Genomic DNA, 25858 nt, shown 5'->3' with positions numbered 1-25858 from the left:
AAAGTCTGGTCAACATTGGAAAATATTTTTGCACAAAGAATGTAAACACCACCGAATCACAAATGTACTGGGGTAGACAGATTCTAGGTTGGATTAGATTAGTTTTGTACAAGGTAAACTGTAAAAATATTTTTATCTTTCCAACTGCAGTTTTCATTAAAATAATGCATAATAGTCTTGCCATGAAGGTCTTTTTCAGGTACTTGTGGAGTTTTGTTCCTGCATTGTCAGAATTACTTTTGATGAAAACTGCAGGAGGCTGTCCCACAATCCAGAAATAAAGTCCTTTAAACCAGACCTAAAAAAACAAAAAGTCACCAGGAGGTAGAGCTAATTGGCAAAACAAAAGATAGATGCAAAGTCTCCTTTGTGCTAAAAAAAAGCCTTGGCTCCTGGTGTTTTTTTGTTTTTTTCATACACTGTATGGTGAATGTGCCCTGCAGAGTGGAGCTTGGGTCTATATGCAGCACTGCTGCGTGCAGAGAAATGTGCAGGAGTTACATCATAAGGGCCCATCGAATGGCCAAAGAGGGTCACTGTGGACTTGGTGCTGAGATCTGGGGTGCAGAAGTTATAGGTTCTTGTAAACAATGCATGGTTCGGGCATAAAGGTAAGTCTGTGCTGTAGTCCACAAGTATGATTAAAAGGCTAAGTGTACTCCCTTCTTCAGTGCTGGGAATAACTTAAAGCGGACTTAAACTAAACGTTTTACCTTGCATAAAAGGGTAGACAACCCTTTTATATGAGGTGAAAATTACTTTCATTTTTGAGGGAAGGGGGTTTGAAACCCTTTTCATTAAAAAAAAGGGCAACGTCCCTCCCCTATCTGTGCCCAGTGCTTCCTCCGCATCGGCACAAAGGAGGATACCAGGTTGACGTGGAACCTGATCCAGGAAAGCTCCAGAAGAATCAGCGGATCTGCAAAAGTAAAGATGTAAAGAGTGGGGTTTTTTTTTCAGTTTACTTCCACTTTAGCAGCATATACTGTAGGTCTGCCTAATTTTCACCCTTCCCCTGTTAAAGTGGCCCAGGTGTTTTGTTTGCTGCCTGCTCCTCAGCCTGACCCTGTTTCAACAAGTCAAACATGGTCCATCAACAGAAAAACAGCCTAAAATGCCATTTACCCATGCAGCCAAAAAGCCTGGTCTACATGTGGAAAAACATTAAAACAAGTATTTTAATTAATAATATTAATAAACAGGATTTTTATAGCGCCAACATATTACACAGCAGTGTACATTAAATAGGGGTTTCAAATGACAGACAGATACAGACAGTGACACAGGAGGAGGAGAGGACCCTGCCCCGAAGAGCTTACAATCTAGAACAGGGGTGTCAAGCTCTGGCTCGCAAATCTGGCTTGCAATGTCCTTTTTTTGGCCTCCAAAGAAATCCTAAATATGAATTTCAGCTGGCCTGCTGCTGTAATAAAATAGCGCTGCTACTACAATTCCCGGCATCACTCGCGTCTATAGACCAGCGGCCTCTCTGCCTATGTGTGGCCCCGCTTTGGACTGTTTTATAGACACAGTGAATCGTAGTAGAGGTGCTAATTCAGTGAAGAGGGAGTTCCAGCCACTCATAACATTAAGTCCACAGCAGTTCTATTTCAGTTTCAAGTTTGGTCTGTGACTTATTCTTGGTTTTTCATTTTGGCCCATGGTGTATTTGAGTTTGACACCCCTGATCTAGAAGGTTGGGGAAGTATCATTCAATATTTAAAAAAAAGGGTCATCTGTTTATGATATACCACACTTTATGGAACTGCCATTTAGTTATGCCATTAGTTATTGCCATTAAGTTTACATCTACTTTAATGTAGGTAAAATTACTTATTTTGTATTGAGGTTTTATGTGCTGATTTTGAGTTTTTAGGTAAATTTTGGGTACATTTTTTTAAGGAAATGCAGACAAATATTGAAATTGCATTTCTATGTTAAAGCTTATATGAAATTTTAGTCATTCTTTAGGACAACATTACTACTTTTGATTAGTATTTGTCCAGAGATGAATTAATTTTATAGAAGCATTCACAGAAAATGCATTGTAAAATCAGTGTGCTCTAGCTACTCCCTCTTGTGGCTTCATGTTAATAACTGATAGGACAAATCTAGCCAGGGCTTGTCTACACATCAGTAGGGACTGGCTTCTATTGGCTGCTTAGAGCAGCAGTTATCCCTATTCATTGCTCCCTGCTCTAGGGAAGATTTGCAAGATCAGAGAGCAGCATGTCAGCTGCTGTAACTAGCTTTTCTAAACTGCTACAAGAGCTGCAGATCTTACAGGACCAACATTAGACATCAGATCAACAGAAGCCTGGAGTGCTGGTCACTGATCTCTTAGAAATTAGGCTTCTTGAGCATTTTAAAACATTTTTCAGTAGCATACCTTTAAGTATTCTACAAGTTTAAATTAAATAAGGCTGGATTTAACATAGAGAACCCATGCTGGGTTATTGAATGAAAAGAAAGACCTAAAGACCATACAGAACAAATGGACTTTTGTTACTAGTTGCAGAAGAAGCAAACATGGACCAGTACCTTCGCAGGCTTAAGCAGGAGCTGGTAAGAATTCTTTTACAGTCAATTCCTATCAGTCTTTTTTTATCTGTCAATATATCTTTACAATATTCATCTGATTTGTAGCATTACATAAATCTGAATTACAAGCTGTCTGATCCAAATGTAAAAATATATGTAAAAAAATGAAATGTGTTGCATAGATATTAGGAATTCATAATGATCCCTATTTAATGTACATTGCTGCATAATATGTTGCTGCTTTATAAATCCTGTTTACTAATAATCTCTGCTTTAAACATTTCTGTTGACCATTTGAACTTCCAAGCAAGCACAAAGAGGTGTGTCAGTGAACAGTGTGTTAGATTGCAAAGCTTGTCCTTTAAAAGAGGAATTCCATGGTTGGCATAAAAATGAACATGTGCTGTCATTGCTTATCTCATGCCTCATCAATAAAAACAAAGAAAGACTAAAATGTTGTGCTGAGCTCATCATATATGCAGTATCTTCTTAAAACAAAGGCAAGAAGCTATTATCCCAAAGCATGCTGAATAAATGGAAAGAACCAAATCAAACAATTACCGAAACCGTATGGGGGGGGTCTATGTTATTAATGACAAGAGATGTATGTTTACAAATTAATTCTTCTTACAGCAGTTCAGGAATTTCTTTACCAAATGTAATTCTAAACTCCCATCAAAATGCTACTGGCTGAGTGTATCTTAATAGATGTTATTGAAGAATTTATTAATAATACATAGTATATAAAGTAGTATAAAATATCCTGAATATGAACGTATTCTGTGATCCTCCTGGTATTCAGGAATTGACAGCAGTTTCTTTCATACCATACTACTGAATCCTTAGAAAACATTCCATGCATAAAATAACAGCCTATACTTTCTTATAGTGCATTTAAAGTCTTTTTTCCTGTTTTGGATAGCAGAGAGGAGGGGGGACCCTTTATCAGGTTTTTAATACTGTTGGTTCTTTCTTGGGGAAATTCATCCCTCCATCTATCTTGGTGACTGTCATCATCAAGGCAGATGAAATTGTCTCCAAATCACCAAACCTGTTTTTTTAAGTTGGTCACTTTACAGAGATTTCCTCTTATTTCCTGTGGCATCTCCGGGACAGGAAGTGAAAGGAAATATTCCCTGATGGACACAGGCAGCAAAAATTACCCTAATAGAAATTGTAACCCTTCTGTTATGTTATCAAAAAAAGTTTGGTTTTACATATATTTCAAAAGAATGACATATTGGCCTTGATTTATGAAAGCTTTCCAAGACTGGAGAAAATACACTTTCAGAAGTGAAACTAGGTGATCCAGCAAACCTGGAATGGATCTGGTGCAGGATTAAAAACATTTGCTAACAAATAGCAAATGATTTTAAGAAATCCATTCAATGTTTACTGGATCACCGAGCTTCACCTCTGAATGTGTATTCTCTCCAGCCTTGGAGAGCCTTAATAAATCCGGGTCATATAATTTAAATATTATAGTTCTCATGTATGAAATTCATGCTGCTATTACCATTTAATCATAACAGTATTTGGGTGTATTTCATGAATAAATGTGACTCCTATCCATAAAGCTGTAAAAAAGCTGTAAAAAAGCTGTAAGAAATCACAGAGCTCCATATTACTTTGTGTCTAAACATCCAAATGAGTATTCAATGTGGCTTCTTCCAGGTTTATTGTTCATTAAATCCAGAGCACCATACTGTTGGATTTCCTGCACAGACTTTGAAAACTATCAATTGCTGTCTGCAGATTATCCCTACAATAAATGGCATTTCTGTGTTTCTGGACATGTGGTGTACCTCCTGTGTTTACCTTGACATAGAGATGAATAGAAGTTTTCAGACAGCCCATGACAGCTGTCAAAGTCTGAGTAAGAGAATAACCACTGAGATATTTGGATCTTATGTAAGGTCATCCTAAAAAACTTTGTGAAGAAATGTATCCCACAATTCCTGTTTGTTTCCTAGATTTCCATAAAAGGGTTAATACACAGTACTTTTATTGTACAGCAGCTATTGAGACCCATCATTCACAGAATACATGCATGTTACACAGAGGGAATGTTCAAAGTGTTCCCATCACATCTTTAATCTTCCCAGCACTGTAAACCAAAAAAAAAAAATAATTTATTTATGGTACAAAGCATGTTTAGTTTTGAGACCTACCTTTAAAATGACCATTTATATTAGTGTCATTGTTATACAATGGTAGAGAATGATAACATTGCATTGGAATGCCTTGGACTCACATTAAATAGAATAACAAAATAACAAACATTGTTAGTATATGAAAGTTAAAATAGCAAAGTTTTCCTTATTTCACCTTAACACAGTCAGCACACCAGGGCAGACAACAAAGAGATTGTGGGAAAGGAATTGAACTGTCTATGTTTAGATACTTTCAAGTCTACATGCACCTGTTCTGATGTGTGGTGGGTGAGAGAGCTTTACAAATGAGAAATCTAAACACATGTACAGAACATTCCACGTCTTTTGTGATGGACTAGGACAACTGCTATAGTAGGACATTCCTACATCACTTTCACAAAAAGCACTAGACGCATTGAAAGCTTTAAAGCGTGCGTATAACCCAACAATGAACTTCTCCTATTTGCTCTGTTTGGCTTTGTTAAATACTATACGTATTATAAAAGAGGAATATGAGAACCAAAATGGAATTCTAGATTTCCTCCTTTGTTCCAGCCAAATATGATTTCATGTTTAAATAATAATTGGGAGGGTACAATTGTTTAGGAGGGAGCAGTGATAAATGGTGATGTTGCATCTGAAATTAAACTCTCACTAAAAAAAAAAGAATAATGAGTTAATTTGGTTTATGGATTTCTTAAAGATTGGAAGTTTTCTTAAGGTTTTCTAATTTTCCAGTGGATTAACCTTAACGATTGCAATTGAGTACCAAAGCATTGCACACATGTTTCTGTTTTATTTTCCAACAGAATAAATCCATGCACAACCAATTGCTGAATTCCCTTAGATTCACTTCAAATCTAATTGTGTTACAAGATCGGGAATGAAAATCCGCCCATGCCTACTAGTACTAGTAATAGAAAAAGCTAGAGTCAGCTTTTAGTAACTTCTTAGCATTTGGCTTCTTTCTTCCTTGAGTCTAGAAGTCTACACCAACTCTTCCTTCCTCCAGCGACACAAACATGTGCACAGGCAGGGAGACTAATTTTCAAAGAAGGACTGAACTTGAGAAAATGTTTGGAGGAGGTAGGCAGAGAGCCCAGAAACTCCAGGTCTAGAAACTCTTCTTTGCATGTCATTGCAATGATCACAGGGGGGAAGTAGTTACAAGGGGAACAATGGTGACGTACTCAGTGGTAGAGTTGCTGGCCCCAAAAAAGGGTTAATTTTGTTGGAATGCAGTGTCAGGGGTGGTGACTGGCAGAAAGGTTCGGCATCTGGGGTTCCGGATGGCAGAAAGGTGCAATGTCTGGGGTTTTGGGGTGCATTATCGGCGGGTGCTGCCTGGCAAAAAAAAGGTACAGTCTCTGGGGTGATGGGAAGCATAAAAATAGGTGCTGGCTGGAAGGAAGGTCTGGGGTGTAGGGGTGACAAGAAGCAGGACAGTTCAGAGTCAGAGAAGCAGTGGTTGGGGTGCTGGTTAGTAGAAAAATTCAGTGACAGTATGCAGTGTGTCAGGGTTGTCAAGATCTTAATAGTCATCAAATGTTTGAAGAAAAGGCTATCCCAAAGAAGAATTGAATTTTGATTCTGCTTTAAAAAAAAAAAAAAAAAAAAAAAAACAAGAATACATTTCTTCGACTTTTCTCTATTTAATCCAATAATTTACCTTTTAAAGCAAGCTGTTCCAAATGTCTTGCCTGAGGCCTTCCAAGGATTTCTTCCTGTCTCCACAGACTTTCATTTTTCTATCGGGAACACTTCTGCCCTCTTATGAGTTTAGTACGGTCTTCTTCATGGTTTCATAATCTGATATGACAGAATTGTCCTAAAACTCAGTATACTGGGAACTTTTATGAACATAAGTATGTTGATTGCAATTGAAATGTTTTGTTGAAGGGATGCTCAACATTTGTCCTTTTTTTGTTAGCTTTTTACACATTTGTCCTTTAAATTGCAACAATTTAGGTTTTATTATTGAACCCTTTTTTTCAAGTATTTTGTATATTGAGAAATCTGTATTACAACAAAATGTTTTTCTTTTTGAAATCGCCTTCAACAAATTCAAGTCTTAGCCACACATCTACTCATAAATAGGATGATAAACACATTCTGACATGCCCTGCAGAGTCACAGCAGTGAAGCTGTATGCAGGATTTGCATACGGTCTGAAGGGCTTAATTAACCTCCTCCAAGTTTAATCATTTGCATAAGTATATTTTCTGGGGAGGAGATTACATGCCGGATCACTGCCAAAAACTGGTAAACCAGCACTATACCCATTTTCTGGAAGAAAAGATCATCAAAGCAAGCTAATACTGCCATGCAGCTTTCACTTAACATATTAAAGGCATCTTGGACTGGTATCTAAAAAAAACTTGTAAAAATAGAAATATGGGAGATGGCATAAGGGCTGTCATCCTGATCATGGCTACACAACGGAGAGTCACTGACCAGGAACAAGCATGTAGACTTCACCGGCTACACAGTTGTTTCAGGTCATGGACTAACTAGGTTTTAAAGTTAGGATTAGATCCAGTGCTAGTACTTTTGAATTTATGGATTTTGTTCAAAGTTGCCTTTTTTGATAATTTTTTTCTTTAGTTAAAAATACAAGGACAAAGGACACTGAAACACAAAAGCAGTAACAAAGCAGCAGCTGCAGTCTTTGAGTTGCTTTACAACACTGTACACATGGAATAAAAGAGTGTGAAGTGCTATGTGAATAGAAGCAGATGTGATCACGAAGTAATGTGGACAGTGAGAAAGACTTGATAATAAAGTTACTGTGGACAGTAAAACCTTGTGCACATGCTGGATAAATGTCGTCCGAGTTGAATGATTGTGTGATTGTATATCTGTGCAGAGCTCCTCTGATGTCTTTTAGTGATCTTCTGTGATGAATCACTAAAAGTCAAATGAGGGACAACTACTGTCATATCCTATAGAGGAGGACACAGCGGGGTGTCTCCCACTTGTCCTCCCCCTTTCCTCTTAATGGAAGTAAACAGCGCTGTGTGTACAGCACTCCAGAAAAATCTCTTCCAGGGACAGAGATTTACCCTCTTTACATAGCTCAAGAGAAGAGTGGAAAGATAATGCAGTGCAGACAATGAAGGGGCTTTCACAGAATACTGTGTTGAACATGGACAATACGGTGACAGGTTCCAGAGAGCATAGTATGGACGGGAAGGGTGGTGCTGCAAAAGTGTGGAGAGTGTTGGGATTTCCATAACTTCACACACTGCTATGAACAATAGTCGTTGGGTTTATGTAGCCATAATACTGGAAGTGGTCAGATTTGAGGAATCACGCGTGATTTCCTTCCTACATATATTCCTAGTGACAAGCAGTAAAGTTACAGTTCCTCTGTATAACACTAAGAGGTAGGAATTAAGGACCACGGGAACTATGGCACTATGGCCTATATATCCCTCCTAAAACACTCCATATACACCCTGTGGAGTCCATATAAGCACAGTTCCTACCTGGGATCTATGACGATCTTTTTTTAGCATAATATGGACAAAGATGAAATTTGTTAAAATATTTTTATCAATTAGTTTTAAAATAAAGCTAAAAAATTTGCTGTACATACTCTCCTACAGTATGTGTTCTTTGCTGACCTACAAAAAAATCAATGTGTAACAATGCGCATCTGCTAAAGAAACTAAATCTGTCTTTGTCAGGCTGCTAATGGTGAAAATTGATACTGCTAAGAGCTGATCAATGGCAATACATTCTACAAAGCTGCCTCTTAGGCACTTTCCCACCCTAACATTTGGCATATCTTCCAAAGTCACTATCACGTTACAGTTCTATACATAGAATATAATCTGTATGTAAATGCTTAGTGCACTGCTTGAGGCAGTATATGTTATGGTCTGTATGAATATAATTAATCTTTCAGGCCCAAACGTTACCAAACATATATTTGTGTATTGGTTAAACAGGTATTTCATACAAGTAGTAAAACAAAATGGATAAAAAATAACGAAAGCAATTAGAGATTTCTACTTATTGCTTACTATTACTATTTGATTATTATGCCAGAAATCTTATTTCTTTTAAAGTTTAAAGCTTATTTAGTTTTATGCCAAGGACGGATGGAATGTAAAATAAGTGTGAATGAGTATATGTATATATATATATATATATATATATATATATAAAGGTATTTCTACAGATATGTGAAATCTTTGAAGTTTTGAGAACACTGAATATGAGCCGTAATAAACCTTTTATTGATCTTGTGGGTAGAGAACATCAGTACAAATAAAAAGAGCACATGAAAGAAACTTTCAAAGTAATAATTCATTTTAGAGCATGTGAAGTTTGTGAAGCATGTGAAGTGTGCTCTGCAAATAAGTATAAACACATGGCTTTTTATTATCCCTTCTGCACAAATATTTGCATCACCTACCATCTTGGTTTTGAAACCCATTCCAATATATTCCAGATTCTATTAAAGCTGTATTGTTAGGGCATAATTGTTGGTTCACTGGAACCTTGATTTAGTTTTGTATATTGATAAAAGTTTTAAAAATGAATACAAAATAAGCAGTAAGAAAATGTCTCACAGTTTTAAATATTTGTCATCATTTATTATTCATTCTGGGCAGTGGTTTTTATATTTTTTTTTTTCATTTAGTTTTTTATATTATTTGTTTTTCCCTCTTATCAAATAAATGTTATTTGACCAATGGTAAACAGTAAGGTGCATTGAATACAATGAAACACACAAGGATATTTCTTTCTCTGACATGCCCATAAATCTTTTTATTTTCGGAAGGCTGTAGTGGGTTTTAAAGGGGTTTTGTGTTTCATTGCACTAGGAACCTGAGAGTGGCAGAGAATGCTGCATTGCCAGAGTTGCTTATTAAGAAGTAGCACATTTTATAACCATATATTTGCATGTCATTTTGATCATGATCTGATTTTGCAATGTCACCTGACCATAGATCTAATGCATCAAATTCTGTAATTATGCCATAAGATACTACAAAGCAATCCTAACCTTTTCTGAGCTTAGATTTACCTAAAAGTAATGGCAACCTACACTATGAGGAAAGTGCTTACATGAGTTGAGGAGAAAGGTTAAGTGATGTTCTACTTCCAAATCAATCAGTTATATTCATGCTTATCTTGCTACTGAAACTGGAAAGATGAATCGCCATTCTTTAAACAGTTTCAGATGCTTGGCTTAGATTAAAGGGAATACCAGTAATTTATGACTGATGTGACCATAGCACTATTCCATTGCCGGTGCTTTCAACCCCCAACTTTTTTATGGACGAACAGAACATTGTAATGGCATTTCTCTTTTTTTCTAGGTGGAAATGTTGACTTTTTAGCATACAACATATATTTTATTGTAGCTTTGTTGACACATGTGCATGATAGTATGAGTTACATACACAGGAGATCAGTGTGGTATAAACCACAACAAATAAAGTAATGCAGGAATCTTTTTCAAATAGGCATACTTAAATTTGTACCTGTTACTAGTGTTCTGGGTTGCTGGAACAAGCTGAGATTGACCATGACACTTTACTAAATCTCCTAATTCTTATCCTGTACTGAGCTTTATTCATTTTATCCTATCCGCTTTTGTGTGTCACACTAACTAGTCTAGAAATATAGAGATCCAACCAGTGCATCCTGAGTTGGATGAACTATTTTTTGATTACTACTTCTAAGTAGGATATCCTCCAATTCTAGGCTTGGTAACTTGACATAAAGTTTGCTATTGGTTTTTGCTGAATTTCCTCATGTCATTCCTTTCCCACAATGTGTTACAGCTGCATTCAAACACATGTGGTTTATTTTTACATTTTCACCAAAAGAAGACAAGACATCTGGATCTTATTTGTCACATTTAACCAGCTATAAAATGCTTTTCACTTGTAAGACGACACATCATTGTTTTATTATCCACTGATATACATGGTACAAAGGGTACAAAGCCAAGAGATCCAGTTGTCTGGAAATCTGTGGCATATGAACAAATATTCAACTTTTACTATACAGATGAGTATAACTCACCTCGGCGACCCCCACAAAACTTGGGGGTCGCTTGTCTGCTTTATCCTGCATGGCCCCAATTGCAATCTCAAATGCCACAACCACCACATGGCAACATTACTGCATTTCTACAAAGCTGCATGCTCCTCGAGGAAGTGCAGCTGCCCTGGCTGTTCCTCTCCTGAGTCACAAATGGACAGGATTTCAGGAAGGTCAAATTCTGGCCCTGATTTATTAAAGCTCCCCATGGCTGGAGAGAATACACTTTCATCAGTGAAGCTGGGTGATCCAGCAAATTACTTTTAGGAAATCCATTCCAGGTTTGCTGGATCACCCAGCTTCTCTGATGAAAGTGTATTCTCTCTAGCCTTGGAGAGCGTTAATAAATCATGCCCTTTGTCAAAGGGACACCCAGCATGTTTGTAGGGATTCTTGAGTTTTCAGTGATGGGAAGATTTTTTTAACTTGGAGGGATCATTGATATGAAGTTACTCCCCTGTATCCAGACTACATTAACAGTTAGCTTTTGCATTGATTCACCAAAGTAAAAATGTTACTGATAATTTTTTATCTCTTTAATACAAAGACAATATTTTGCAACCATTTCCATACAAACTCCTCGGACTAATCGTCTAAATTTCTATCAGCAGTAGTCATGCAAACCACTTTTCTGAGTATTCTAGAGCTTGACTCCCTTCTCTTTTAAGCATCAGAGTTAATGCATCATTACTATGTGTGATCTCAGGGTCCTGGCTGGATGACATATGGTTACAGGTCCCTCACTGAGCCAATCAAAATTCAGTTCTTTACTTAGCCCCTTGACAGGAGGGAGGTTGCAGGCTAATGAAGCAGACAGCACATGCTGAGCATTTGATGAGTGGGTATTAGAGCTGGCTTTTTGCCATAGAAGCTCAGCTCATCACAAGATGTCAAAGCAAGTTAACCTCTTCATTGTTGCAACAGCTTTCACCTTCTTAGAAACACTACGGAAAGTGATGTGCTTTATTCATTAAAGAGCAAACAAATGAATTTCAAGCAGTTATTTAGGACTCTGTATATTAAATTGGAAGCCCATTTCAACACAAAAAAAGAAACAAAAAGAGAAAAAAATGTCAGCATATGTACAAGACAAAATGTATTCACCATTGTTATAGCACATATATAGTGGAACCAAAAACGATTCAGCTACAGTAATGTATGAATTAATGTAGCAGCCCCAAGTCTATAGACTAGGCACCTTGTATCCCTGAATTCTTTTCTCATGTTCAAGGATACAAATACCAAACTTTTCATTCTCTGTTATGCAAATAGAAACTAGATTTTATGTGGTCACACTTGATTTTTTTTCTTTCACCTATGCTATTACATTGATATAGTGATGTGACACTTCATATTAGCTGGTATGAGGAAGGCATGAAGAACAGTAAAAGTTGGGGCACACAACCTCAAAAATTATTTTCATAACAGTGTGACCAGTGTGTGAACCTGGAGGTGGCTGTTGTATGGACCTGTGCTCAGTGGAATAAAACGCTTAGGTGTATTTTAATTATTGGGGACCTGCACCTGACATTGACAGTAGTATTTCATCCAATACAAACTACCCAGTGGATTTTCATATCAGACAATAAAAATCTGAATTTGCTATAAAATAAAAAAAAGGAATGTGTACGTAAAGTATGGTAATGGTGAGCACACACATGGACATGACATTCTGCTTTGAATGTGAGTATTCTGAGAAGAGAAAGACTAAACTATGGTATTGCAAGGAAACATGTTTAGTCTTACATATTAAGTTTCATGGAAAGTAGAGTCGTGTTTTCTACAGCAGCCAATCACATTCCAGCTGTCATCTTTAAAGCTCATGTATAGCTACAGTACAGTGGCTTTTCAGCACTTTAAATTCCAGGAAGTTTTGTCAGCTTCGCCTGCTGGCCTACAGGAACCTGACTTTCTCCCACCCCTATCCGTCCTTCTCCACACATATATATTCATTTGCTACCCAGCAGTCAATGCTGCTACTTTGACTCCTAGGAGCCGGATCATTCACTATGAGAAATTGGAAGATGTAGTTCTGGAGGGGGCATGCCTACTTCATTAGGAGAAGATCTACCAAAACCAGATCTACAAGCCTGGTGATGATGTCACAAAAAGTACTAAAAACAGGAACAAGGTACATGGGGTAGAATAGAAAAAGAAGGTTTGGGGTAAAATCTGGGTTACGACTGGACATACGTTTAAGACCACCATTCACTCTTTCACTAGTTGTAGCCTCCCAAATGCATGTTTGTGACCAAGTGCCTGTCTTGTTATCAATGCCACCAATGCATTTTTTTATATTTTTTTCAGTGCAGTTTTTAAACTGCCCTTTACTTTTCTACTTTACCTGTCTCATTGGAAACCCTTTCGATATTGTACTGGTACATTCATATTGCATTAGAAATTAATTACCTTTAATTATTAGCAGATATTTATATTTTAAATAAGTAAAACACTCTATCAAAAGGACATACTGTTTTATTATACATGTTACTTTTTTAGAATTTATCATACTGTTTTCATTTTATGTTGTGTTGCATTCTCTCATTACTATTCCATTTACAATAGAATTACTTGGGTTGGAACGAGTTAAGTTGCCAGCCTGTGCCTAATCGGGAGGGACTGGATAATGACAGTCAGCATTACTGTCACTTGCAGGGGGAATGTATCAGGGATCTTGAAGGGGAATAGATGAAAACATAATATCTGCAAAGTGGACTAATGACAGCTATCAGAATGAGTAAGTGTTAACTCAATCTTTGGCTATTTAGTTTAAATGTAGATGCAGATTTGCCATCATCTTTTGTTCCTAGTCACCTAAAAATGTTTGTAGGAGCCAACTGGCCACAGACAGAGCAAACAAAAATTCAACTTGTATGAATGCTAAAAACTGGGGACTATTAAGTATACATCACACAGTAATGGACAAATTGTTTGGTCTTCAAGGTATACTGAGACTTATAGCACCTTGCTTAGAAATGTCAATGGAATTTTCCCTTTCTTTTTATTACAATCCTATCTGGAAGGATAAATAGTTAATGAACATTGTCTTAGCAAAGAAGATTTTTTAATGCTGTATAACTACAATATAATAATAATATTAATTTGTAAAACAAAATGGTGATCTTTTCTACAAAATGTAGAAAATATGCAAATTCTACTGTAACAATATACCTTTATTTAAATAGATATAATGGCAAAATATGTTTTTAGAAGTGGAGAAGGGATTAGACCTGTCAAGTATATTTTGCTGTTGTGTTCCTGTTGGGGAAATTCACCCCTCTTGATGATCATCAATGACCAAGTCAGATGGTAGGGATTGTTATAAGAGCAGGAGGTGAGGGATTCGTTTAATGGGGATACATGTTCTGGTGATATGAATCTAAGATGACAATTGCCCTCACTTTGAGAAGATTTCCTCTCATTTCCAGTTGTTCATTCTCATCAGGAAGGGAAATGAAACTTTCCCAGTAGAACAAAATTAGCAATAAATAACCCAGTAAGGATTTTATTGAACTTATGAACATGTGACACACAAAATTATTATGTGTATTCATTACTATAATCTAAGCTAAAAAAAAATATAGATTTCTCAAATGGAAAACTAGATACACCCTATACATCACTTCAAATCTATGAAATTAACACAGGGTGTTCCAGATTGTCAATAGTTTGGACCTTCTAAGGCTACGTACACACTTGCAATGGTTCTCGTCTGATAATTGGCTCTGGGCCGATATCAGATGAAAATCAGGCGTGTGTACAGCGCCAGTCGTCCATCGTCCTGGCGGATTCATGGACGAAGGATGGCGAACGATCGTATTGCAAGTCAAGGGGGAGAGAGCGCAGCAGGGTGCCGCTCCATAGTTCGCCTCCTTTCCTCTCCATAGAGCAGAATGGTGCTATATGTACAGCACTCGTTCATGTATCGTGCAGTAGTTTGTTATTGAAAAGGATCGTGAAAGACAATTATTGCAGGTGTGTATGCAGCCTTCGGTAGCATGCATGTGGAAGTTGTCTTATTTGAAGACCAGGTAATCAGCATCTTGTGTTTGCTTTTCTGAAGAAGCTCTCCAAAGCCCCAAGAACAAAGGTCACTGATGCCTATGAACCTGGCAAAGAATTTAAAAAGTTTGCCAAACTATTTGAAATTAATTACTTCACTGAAGGGAAGATAATATACATTGGCTATAAAGCTCTCCAAGCCTGGAGAACACACACTTTCATCAGTAAAGCTGGGGGATTCAGCAAACCTGGAATTGATTTTTCACAGTCATTTGCTATTTGCTAGCAAATGTTTTGAATCCTGGACCAGATCCTTTCCAGGTTTGCTGGATCACCCTGCTTCACTGATGAAAGTGTATTCTCTCCAGCCTGGGAGAGCCTTAATAAATCAGGGCCAATGTGTCAGGTGGTTTCCCTTTCCACTGCATGGTCTTACTTTGTCTACTTTTATACTTAAACTGGAAATACAAATCACGTTTTACATAAGAATTGACTTATACAGGTAATTACTATAAGAAACTATACTTTTGTAGATGTTTTGCAGATGCAATGTTGTGATGCAGCATGTGATGTTCTATTTTGCCTGGTTTCAGAGTAATACATAGTGAAGCCTGACCTACAAAATTATCTAAGATGCCTATTACTGATTTCCATACATCTCTGTATGTTCAACACTGTAACAGGATAATTAATTCAATGTTGAGTGCCTCCCTGCATGTGAATGAAGAATGTCAAAGTAGGAGGGGAAAGAAATGTTTCAAACCTCAGTTTAATGCCAAAACTAAAGATTTTAAATGAAAGGAGTTAAAACCAAAGGCAGCTGTCGTAGAGTATTGATGATCATGCATTATCACATCTGAGGTTAGAAACTTGATACCCAATCACAAATGAACAACGAGAGGAAGGAAGGAATGAGACTACAAAGCTGTTACTGCAGTAATACTATATAGTAGAAAGCCTGCTAACAAATCAGCTATATGATATCTTTGTACAATTTTAGAACATTTGCAGTCTCTTCATCTGTGCTGGAAAATGTCCTTACAGTAGAGATAATTGTTATTATGTAAACTTCAAAAGTTAAAATCCAAATATAATCAAGTCATAAGTGTGATATGAATTAACAGGAAATAGGTCTGCAATTAATGATGGTCACTAAATATTGTCTTTTACCTTTTAGGCTGTTTATTGCCTATTTTATGCTTTTAGGACCCTTTCACATCCGGGGTTTGAAACCATGCCGTTGGCTGCTCACAGGCACGCAGTAATCTCATGTGTGCCCAAAATGAAACTTGATGCTTTTGGGAACCACACTTTAATCTGACTCAGCCACATACACAAAAATGGTGCCCATCCACTCCCATTAACTATTCTTTCTTTCCTGGTGGCTTTCTATGATATCCACAATGTGCTCCACATATGATATGCGTTAATACATGCAATAAAAATCCTTTATACTGGAAAATTGTTTTTTATTACATGTATTAACGATTATCATTTGTGGCGCACATTGTCGATTGCGAAAGCCCACCAAAAATGAAAGAAGGCTAGTGCAGTGGTCCCCAGCCTTTTGGACATCACAGACCACTAAATTTACGGACTCCGGACCGTGCATGCGCTGTGTGGAGCTGTGTGACACTCAAAGGGGAAAAAACTTCCCCCAGAGTGACGTCATGATGCCAAAACCCACTCACTCTCCATTACAGGTCTGAGCCTGTGATGGGAGAGTGGGTGGGTTGTGTCTATATACACCCCCCCAAGTTCGGTCCTTCTCCTGACCCCGCTGGGGAGTGGACGGGCCAGAGCCGCGGACCACCAAAATTTTCTTGCAGACCACAGGTTGGGGACCGCTGCTCTAGTGACTTACCTGAAACACACATAGACCTCTGTGTACATACACAAAGGTCTTTTTATATGATAAGTGCGTTTCTGTTAGTGGTGGAAGCTGGTACCTGTTCCCAAACACAAGAATGGAATTGGTATAATAACATAGATGCCACAAAGAGACATTTATTAATTACAGGTAAAGCAGTGTTTTTGATGTAGATAAACAGGGGAGTTATCTATTATTATAATGCTTACAATAGAATAAAGAACGTACATTGTGAGAGTAGGTCCACTTTAAATATTGTGCCTTGCTTTTATAAATATAGTTATTCTGGTCATACTAAATAATATATCCTGTGCTCTACATACAGGCCTGTCTCAGAAACTGGAATGTTTTTCCCTCCAGCATTAACTCAGCCTTTAGCAAAAATGTGCTTGAGTAACGCTATATAAAAAGGCTTTCTTGTGCACAGGCTAATAGAGAGGGAATTTGTAATGAGCGTGCTGACAGTGTTATATACAGTTATCACTTTCCCCCCCGTACTGTAGGGTGGAAATATAAGTGTTTATACTGTTGATGGTAGAATGCATGCATTAAAGATTCATTCACCAGAACATTGTTTAACAGTTTCATTTCAATTAGACTGTTAGTTGTTTTTTCATTGGAAAAAAATGAACCCTACAAAGAAAATAATTTTTTAACCCAACACTACTTAAATGGTTCCATAGAAAATGAGGGGAAATAAGTGTTCACTCCCCCAGTCAATTATGTTCTGGGTCCTATTTTAAAATGAGACTGCAATTACCTGTTTTTTTAAAATGGGACCCCAATCTCAACTGCTTTGGCAGGTCCCAGTGGGTGCTGGAACTGGTGGTTGTTAATAACAGCAAATTTAGTGCTAACTCAAAGAGCCTAATCAATCATCTCCTGGGTCTTCAGTCCTATTATAGAGCACTCAATAAATGTGCTCTGTGCTATATTATAACAAAATCTTGTAGTGTAAGAGGAATATTTCAGTTACCCTGACCTAATACAGCCCCCCTCTTAAAGAAATACATTTACAAAAAAGAAGACAAGAAAACAGGAAAAAAAATCAGTATATACTACACAACAACTCCAATATCCCAGAAAATGTTTGGTGATCAGGATGACATTTTCACTTTCACTTCACTAGTTATATCTTGGAGTAAATATTTAAAGTCTGCACAATATATTACAAGCAATATATTTTTTTATTTGTTTTTAATACCATAAATGAAATTTAACCATGTGTATTAATATCTGCTACTTAACATTCTTTCAAAATTCTGAAATAAATGTGTTTATATATACTGTATAAAATTAGTATTCAGTAATTCACTAAAAGTCATATTGATGAAGCAGTAATTGCCAAATTGCCAATTACCAAACAATTATAGGTAGTTATTCATTCCCTTTCATTTAAAAGAAACACCAAGAAGATTTATCAGCAATAAATAATTGGTGAATTCCACATGTTACTGTTTTATAAATGTGTACCCAATAGTTATATCGTGTCAAAGTAACACATCTTGGAAAGAAAAGAATGTTCTATGATTTATGGAGAATAGACTTTGGGACAAAAGCTTCTTTTTGAGATAGTCAGTAACAAACAGATCTTAAATTGTGTTTGATTGCCTTATTGATTAGTCATTTGAAATGCTCAATACCCTACCATAAAAATGTGTAAGATTTTAGTGTGTTTTTCCGTAACTCACATTCTGATCTTGGTGTCTGTTCACCTACAGAATTTTATTATATGAACCCAGCATTAGCCTTTTATTCTTGATACTGTTGCATGTATTTTTAACTTTGCCCTTCCTGCCTTGATGTAACTAGAGCTCTCATGTTCTATTCCACAGCTGTCAATGAGAGAATTTGGAGAAGGTTTGCAAGAGCAGATGAACTGTATGATGGGAGCACTCCAGGAACTGAAACTCCTCCAGGTTCAGGCAGCTCTTGAGCAGCTGGAAATTTCAGGGGAACAGAACCATCTCCAAAGTATGAGAGCAACTCAGGGTGTAAGAGAAGCCTCTGAGGTCAGGCATCAATCCAGCAAACAGGCTGAGAAGTCATTGGCAGGTGGGGGAAAACCAGACAACAGCTCGTTGGCTGACAGCTCACTTAACTTTGTCTCTGTGCCAGGCCCAAAACTAGGTCATCAGGTATTGTCTGGAAGAGGAAGACAGACTGAAATTAGATGTACATCCTCGTCAGTTATGCCTATGGTAAAAACGTTCCCCACATTTGAGCCACAAACACCAGGTGCTGTCATTCAGAACCATCATTCGAACAACATCCCCCATTCGTATTTTGGCCAAGAGCAATGTACTGATGAATCTGTATATGATGACACCAATGACTGGACATCTTCTCTTATGTCACAGAGCCGAAACAGGCAGCCACTTGTCTTGGGTGACAATATATTTGCCGATCTTGTTGGAAACTGGCTAGATTTGCCTGAGATGGAAAAGAAAGGTGAGAAGAATGAAAGCTTGCTTAATGCCAGTAGGTCCCAAGAGATTTACAAAAAGTTCTCCCTTACAGCCAACTTTTTCAAAAAGTTTCTAAGAAGCGTACGGCCTGACAGAGATAAACTTCTAAAAGAGAAGCCAGGCTGGTTACATCATGAGGATCAAACATCTCAGATATCTAAAAGGAGTAAGAAGACTGGTAAACAAAAAGGCGTTTTTTATTTCCCATCACAAAGTGACATAAAAATTAAACCGGGCAAAACTAGCAGAAAAGGTATAGCAATGATAAAACCCTGTCCAAAAAATGACCAGAGACAAGAAAACTGTGTGTATGAAGGATTTGATATGAACACAGCAGTTTGGGTATAATCAGGATATAAGCAGTAATTGGATCCATTTGATTGGTTGTTTGATTGAATTTCTGTTTGATTGCTGTTTAATATGTATTGCTGAATGGGCATTGAAGTAGAATAGCTGATTCTGTCTGTGTATTCAGCTGTGCTGAATTCCTGTGAAGACTTATTGCCCTTTTTTTAACTTTTTTGATATTGCTGTAAATTATATTTTACTTTATGTATTTTGTATGATAAACATTGACTTGTTAGTAGAAAACCAAGCTGGCCTTGGAAGTATTTTTTTCTGTATATCCCAGCTATAATACACTATATTCCTGACAATCTAGCTTCAGCAGGCTTATAACCTGCCATGACTACAGAGAGGTTAAAGCGGAATTGAGCTAAATTTACAATTAATAATTATTCACAGGCATATTGTCACAAGATATTGTCTAGTGTGTAAAAATGTAAATAAAATACAAAAAGTGTTCTTTTTCTGCAGTACATTGTTGCTGGTATGGAATCGGAAGTTCTTGTACCTCACTGACTTACAAGTGTTCCATTCAGTGACCGTTTTTTGATTCTCGCTGTATCTTCTCCAAAGTGTCATGTGACCCCAAGAGAATGGGGCTCATCAGGTTATCAAAGTTAGAGAAGTTTAGAGGAAAGTTTGCTCCTAAGTGGCTTCACTTGTCCTCAGTAGACATGGCGATGTCAGAGCCAAGATGGGGGGACATTACATGGAAACACAATTTAGAAAAAAGCACAAGAGTTAAAAATCTGGATTTCAGCTGCAAAAAGTACTATTTTTAGTATAATATTGAGCTGGAAGTTCAAGAGTTCAGTTTCGCTTTAAGCTTTTAAGTAATGTTGCAAACCAGCAATTCATTTAGTGCAATTATAAAACAATGCAAATTGCCTGCTATTTAGCCAAATCCTAAAGCTCTGGCCTGTCGAGAAGAGCCTTCATGGATGAGCTGTCTGAAAGCCTTATAATCCCTTGTACTGTGCTGGCATGTTTTTTCACATATGACTAAAATTATGATTACATTCTAGGTAACAGGTGGGTGTAGGGTCACCAATTTTCTTAATGCTGAAACAATTGGAAAAACTTGTAATGGTTTTTACTGAATTGACTAGTTTTTACCCTTATTCCTTTTTTTACTTATATTGCTACATTAGAAAAAGATGGTAAGGTGAATAATGAAACAATGTAGACGTTATCTTGGTTAAAGAATATCTTCCATAAAAACTAACATCTTTTATGTTTTTTTATGGCCGTTTAGGTGTATAAATATACAAATATCCTTTCAATTTCTGATGTTGGCAGAGTTAATAAAATACAAATTAGCGGATATAAATCAGACAGTTTGACTAGTTTATGTCTGTATCTTCTGACTCCAACATGCAGAAGAAGACCTCCACATCATATTTATCAATATTACGGCCATTGAGATGCCATAAATAGTATACATTTTTCCACTGAATATGATTTTGATGATATCTATATCATCATAGATATCAAGTAAAGTAGTTTTTAAAACTGAACAAAGTTGCTAAGTAACTAAGTAAGCAATATGTAAAAAGTGTACATTTGTAAAATGTAGTTTATTTACTAGAACTGAGCAATAACTTACAAACAAGTGTTGATTTCCTAAATAATGCTCCATGGTAAATACTACCAAGGGACATTTTGATAAAGTCAGGACATTTACCAAACATGCACTGCCGTTTAATCAATTACTGTATAATAAAATATATGCACTAAAAAGATACACCTGTAGTCAATGTTTGGTGAATGTCACCAATCATCACTACTGTATCAATATACCACTGGTCTGAATTTTGTTTTGTGTTTAAAGTAAACATTGTCAACTTTTTAGCATTTGTATAGGTTTTTAACACTGTTCTGTGTATGAAAACACTAAATACTGTGACTTTGTGAAAGAAACTGGGTCTGAGGGCCAGATTTCATTACCACTGTTATTGAAGACATTCTAGTCAAGATTTGCTGGAACTTATCATGATCCCAGAACCGTCTGACTGTCACTGTCAAACATTAAAATGCTCAGTATCAGACTATTACTTTCATCAAATTTCTTTCCATAATATTATGTGTATTTAACATATTTGGGCATGTTTAACATGTAAAGCCTTATTTTTGTAGACATCCACAAGCCCTGAAATTACTGCTGGCTGTTAGCATCTTGGATTGATGTCAGTAGACTTAGAACTGTCATTCCACTGACACCCAAGAAGTATGGACTTCTTGATTCCATTCTTCGAAGGCCAGGATCTGCACATATTTTAAGTATTTCTTCACATACAGCAGTAAATGGTGTAACAAATGGTGATATTGTGTACATCAAGAACCAGCCTGTATGGAGTTGAGGACCCCTCTTATATAGTACTTTATCAGTAGTTACATTTAGTTAGGGTTATATAAACTAACGAGGGGCAAGGGGTGGAAATGCTGGACCAGCACAGTAATTACACACTCCAGAAGAGGAGAAGGGGCTGCACTAGAGAATCTCTGGAGTAGTCAAAGTTTCTATTAAATTTAGAATCACATTACAAGTAAATACAAAATAATTTTTCAAATTGATCACAGGGTGTCTTTAAGTTTTTAACACACTACATAACTTTTAATTCAGGAGCAATAAATGCTGTATGCAATAATTGCACACTTTCAGCACCTTAGGCTGTTGTGTCACTGGGAATGATAATTTCACAAATGGTACAGAGGCAGAAAAAAAACTGGAGGGGTTTTAACCTACTACTACGCTATCCAAAACCAAAAAAATATGGCCTACACATACAATTCAAGTACTTGATTGAGCTAGGAGCCATTGAGTTGTACATCAGTGCACATGGCAGGGAACATTTTAACAAGAGCAGAGGGAATAAAAGGATGACTGATCACTACCTTCTTGTTGTTTTTTATTGTCCAATCACAGCCTGGTCCAGGTCATGACCTAGCTGTTTTTATAATTCAGCTCATCCACCTAGCTCTGCTGTCTTGTAGTGTTATGAAAAGCTACCTACACACGTCCAACGGTTATCGCCTGATAATCGACTAACGTTCCTAATGCAAGGGAAGGGGAAGAGCGCGCAGCAGGGTGCTGCTCTGTCGTTCTCCCCCTCCCTTCTCCATAGAGCAGAACGGTGCTGTATGTACAGCACTCATTCATGAATCGTGCAATAATAGCAATAATCATGAAAGATCCTTTCCAACGACTATTATTGAACGTGTGTATGCGGCTTAGGAAATAGCTGGACAGATTGGCAATTCTAGTATGTGTATTTAACTGTATCAAGGCCATCTTTAAATAAACTTTTAAATAAAATACAAATATATGCAAGTTGGCTTTGTCTATCTATACATCGTTTTCTGTGCTAAGTTTGGTAAATTCTAACAACTGCACACCTCACTAACAATAGTGTTTAAAGGAAACGTGTAAATATAGACTACCACTGCTCATCTCTTCTTCTGAAAATGCTAGTTTATTTGGTTGTCTTGCTGATATACATTACATTGTTTGAATGACCCAAGCATGCAAAGACTTTGGACTTCATCTGATTGCCTATTCTGCATGTTAGTACCAGGTCAGTGAATAAGACAGATTTAAACCACGCACTAGCATTCTTAAAAGTAGAGTTGAAGTAATTTCCTTTTGGAAAAAAAAATGTTCCAGTTTTTTCTGTGCTATGAAATTAAAACCTACTCAGATAAAACTTCTCTCAGCTTATTTTAAAAATGAAGCCTTGCTTTAAAAATTATTTAACTGTCTCAAAAAAATATTGTGTGGTAAACTGTTGCTAACTGACATACGAGTGAAAGTGTTAGGTGCTTGAGGAGGTAGTTTGGAAAGCACTGATGTAAAAGATATCTATAATTATTTCAGTATGCATGTAGAATCATTTTTCATTAAGGTTGTCATCTTTATATAACCTAATGGTAGTCAATAGTTGTGTTGTTTGTGTTAATATTTGGAAAAAATCATTTCTGTTGCAAGTTTTATAAAATACACTTGCACTTTTGTTCTTACACCCCACCATTTCCCAATCTCTATTATTGTACTGTAATACACAAGGATGAAAGGAAATGATTGTTGAGCTGTAAAAAGAAATGTGAGTTCTATTATGTACATGAATTGTTGTACTATATGCAGCTGTGGACATTTTCTACACAGTAGTGCCTGGCATTTTTATTACAAGCTTGAAATGAGAATCTGATTTATTTATGTTTAAAGAGCAATGTTATGTTAACCATGTATTATGTATGGCTTTGTGGCATAAATGCTTGGAGGTACTTGACAAATAGTTACTGGGTAAGGCCATACTGTTCTGAAAAAGTTTTATTGTGGTCAGCACCTGACCGAAACCATTGGATACTTTCTTTCTAAAGAAAACAGGTCTTTGCCCATTTGCACAGTATTTTGGCATAACTCCATTCCTATCATGGGGTAAAAATTGATATTTTTATTATTTACTGATTTAATTTTTGATAAATAGTTTTGTTGGTCTTATATTTTTTCTGTAAGTTGATTGTCAATTCAACTGTTTTTTTAAGGTTATCCCAAACCTCCTGACACACAGATACAATTTTAATGTAATTATGTAATAATCCTTTAGTTATTCACATTGGTCAATCTCTTTTAAAAAATACAGTAGCTACATGGGACCCATATATTTTTTTCCCCAAAAGTGATCATATCAATCTAATATAATTCCTTTGTAAACACAACCCCACAAAATATAATAAGGAATATAATCAAATGTGATTTCAAGGATAGATTTCCAAATATTTGTCCTGGAATGTTTTAATGCCTGGAGGAGATCTTCTTTCAATTTTAACCTAAGTTCACCCTATACAATAAATTGTACTTCCATATTGCTGAAAGAAGGAACTTTATTGAACATTCCAAAGCAGTGTCTGAGCATGTTGTTTCCTCAAATATTCGTTTTTTTTATCAATACAGTGTTTGCAGTAACGTACATGTTCGTAAAAAAAGTTGTAGACCACATGGTAAAATTAATGAAATTAGGTAAATTTCTTGATGGAAATAGAAGCTGAACTTCTTCATAAATGAATAGCATTGTGTGTACAGAGCTCCTTTGTTCTACTGTCACTGAAAAAGTTCAGAAAAGATTATTTTCAGCAACTGAAATCTAACATGTGGACATACCCTAAGGCATAAATCAAAAATTAATATAAATCAAAAGCAAAACAATAGAAAATAGGATAAGATTTACAGTAATAATAATACTAATATTAGTACAGTGTATTAGATAATACAGCTATTATAAAACTGAATGCATCAGTATTGCTTTGTTGACATGCCTTATATTTATGATACTAGAATAAAGATCCAATGCTGATATAGTGAGTTAAAACATCATCTTTATGAATAATACACTGTCAAATAGCTAATTACCGAAAATATTTCCCTAATAAATAAATTACAGCATGGATAATACTTTAAAACTGCTAGTAAATTGTGTTCGGAAGGCAGTGTTGGATAATGTATACTTTCTCAGTTGACCTCATCATCTTCTTGATTTCCAAGCAGACGTGCCTGGGGCTTTAGTGATCATCCCACACTTATGTGAATAACGGTTATGACATCACGTGTGCCTACAGGGGACATTCCAACCCTAAGAAGAAAATCCTGACATTACTGAGTAATATTCAATAACCAAGGTATTATCTTTGATTGTAGAACCCATCAGTCTACAGTCTATCTATAATGTACATGTCAGTGAGTGCAGGGGTGAGATTAGTGTCACAGGAATTAATTGTTTAAAATGACAGCAGTTAAAATAACAACTAAAAAGTTGAAGCATTTTTATGTATAGTTCTTGGGAAAGTGGAAAACGTGTTTTTAGTATTCTGTACTGTATGTTTGTGGCTATGCATGTTTAACTTATATTAGCAGTACACATTTTGAATTGCTTCCTAAATATTTTTTGTCAGTCATTTTGCCTTGTCAATAAATTTTACATTTATTCTTGGTGATGATCAAATAAGATATTCCTTCATTTTTTTGTATTGTATTAAATAAAAGCACTTTTGCAGATTTCTTTACTTTGAGTATTTTTTTCCACATGGAATTATATTGAATATTATGGTATTATCCTGAGAGAAAAATAAATATTGTATTACCAAAAAATATTAATGATGAAGCTAGTTACTTAGTAGACAATGGAAGCTTAGTTTTATACTGATCATCCCTTTTTTCAGTTTTTTAGTGTACCAATGTGTGGAATTGTTCCAGAATTCAATTACATGTGTATGCCAGGTGTTTTAACATAGAACTCCCCCGCTACTGTTTTAGGCCTCTTGTTAATGGATGTTTTTATTTAATATTAAATTCCTGACAACCATTTGAATATACAGATTAAATACACATGTGGGATTTGTGCTTCTGTCCATAAAAGTCTTAG

General features: G+C 36.3%; 1 protein-coding gene across 2 annotated transcripts; it reads left to right on the top strand.

Annotated features, from left to right (window-relative positions):
- Positions 1-2159: 2159 nt before the first annotated feature.
- On the top strand, positions 2160-25491 carry INKA2 (inka box actin regulator 2). Of its 2 annotated transcripts, none has more exons than XM_072425613.1 (2): positions 2160-2565; positions 18465-25491. In XM_072425613.1, exons 1-2 carry the CDS (start codon positions 2530-2532, stop codon positions 19443-19445), a joined length of 1017 nt encoding a protein of 338 aa, XP_072281714.1. In that variant the 5' UTR covers positions 2160-2529; the 3' UTR covers positions 19446-25491. The 2 variants fall into 2 exon arrangements, with proteins under 2 accessions (XP_072281714.1, XP_072281723.1); XM_072425622.1 differs by lacking the exon at positions 2160-2565 and adding an exon at positions 13417-13494.
- The last annotated feature ends 367 nt before the right edge of the window (positions 25492-25858 follow it).

This window comes from Pyxicephalus adspersus, chromosome 1 (genome assembly GCF_032062135.1).
Source record: "Pyxicephalus adspersus chromosome 1, UCB_Pads_2.0, whole genome shotgun sequence".
Classification (NCBI taxonomy): domain Eukaryota; kingdom Metazoa; phylum Chordata; class Amphibia; order Anura; family Pyxicephalidae; genus Pyxicephalus; species Pyxicephalus adspersus.
The sequence above is the reverse complement of the archived record's forward strand: the minus strand, read 5'-3'. Positions and strand labels throughout refer to the sequence as shown.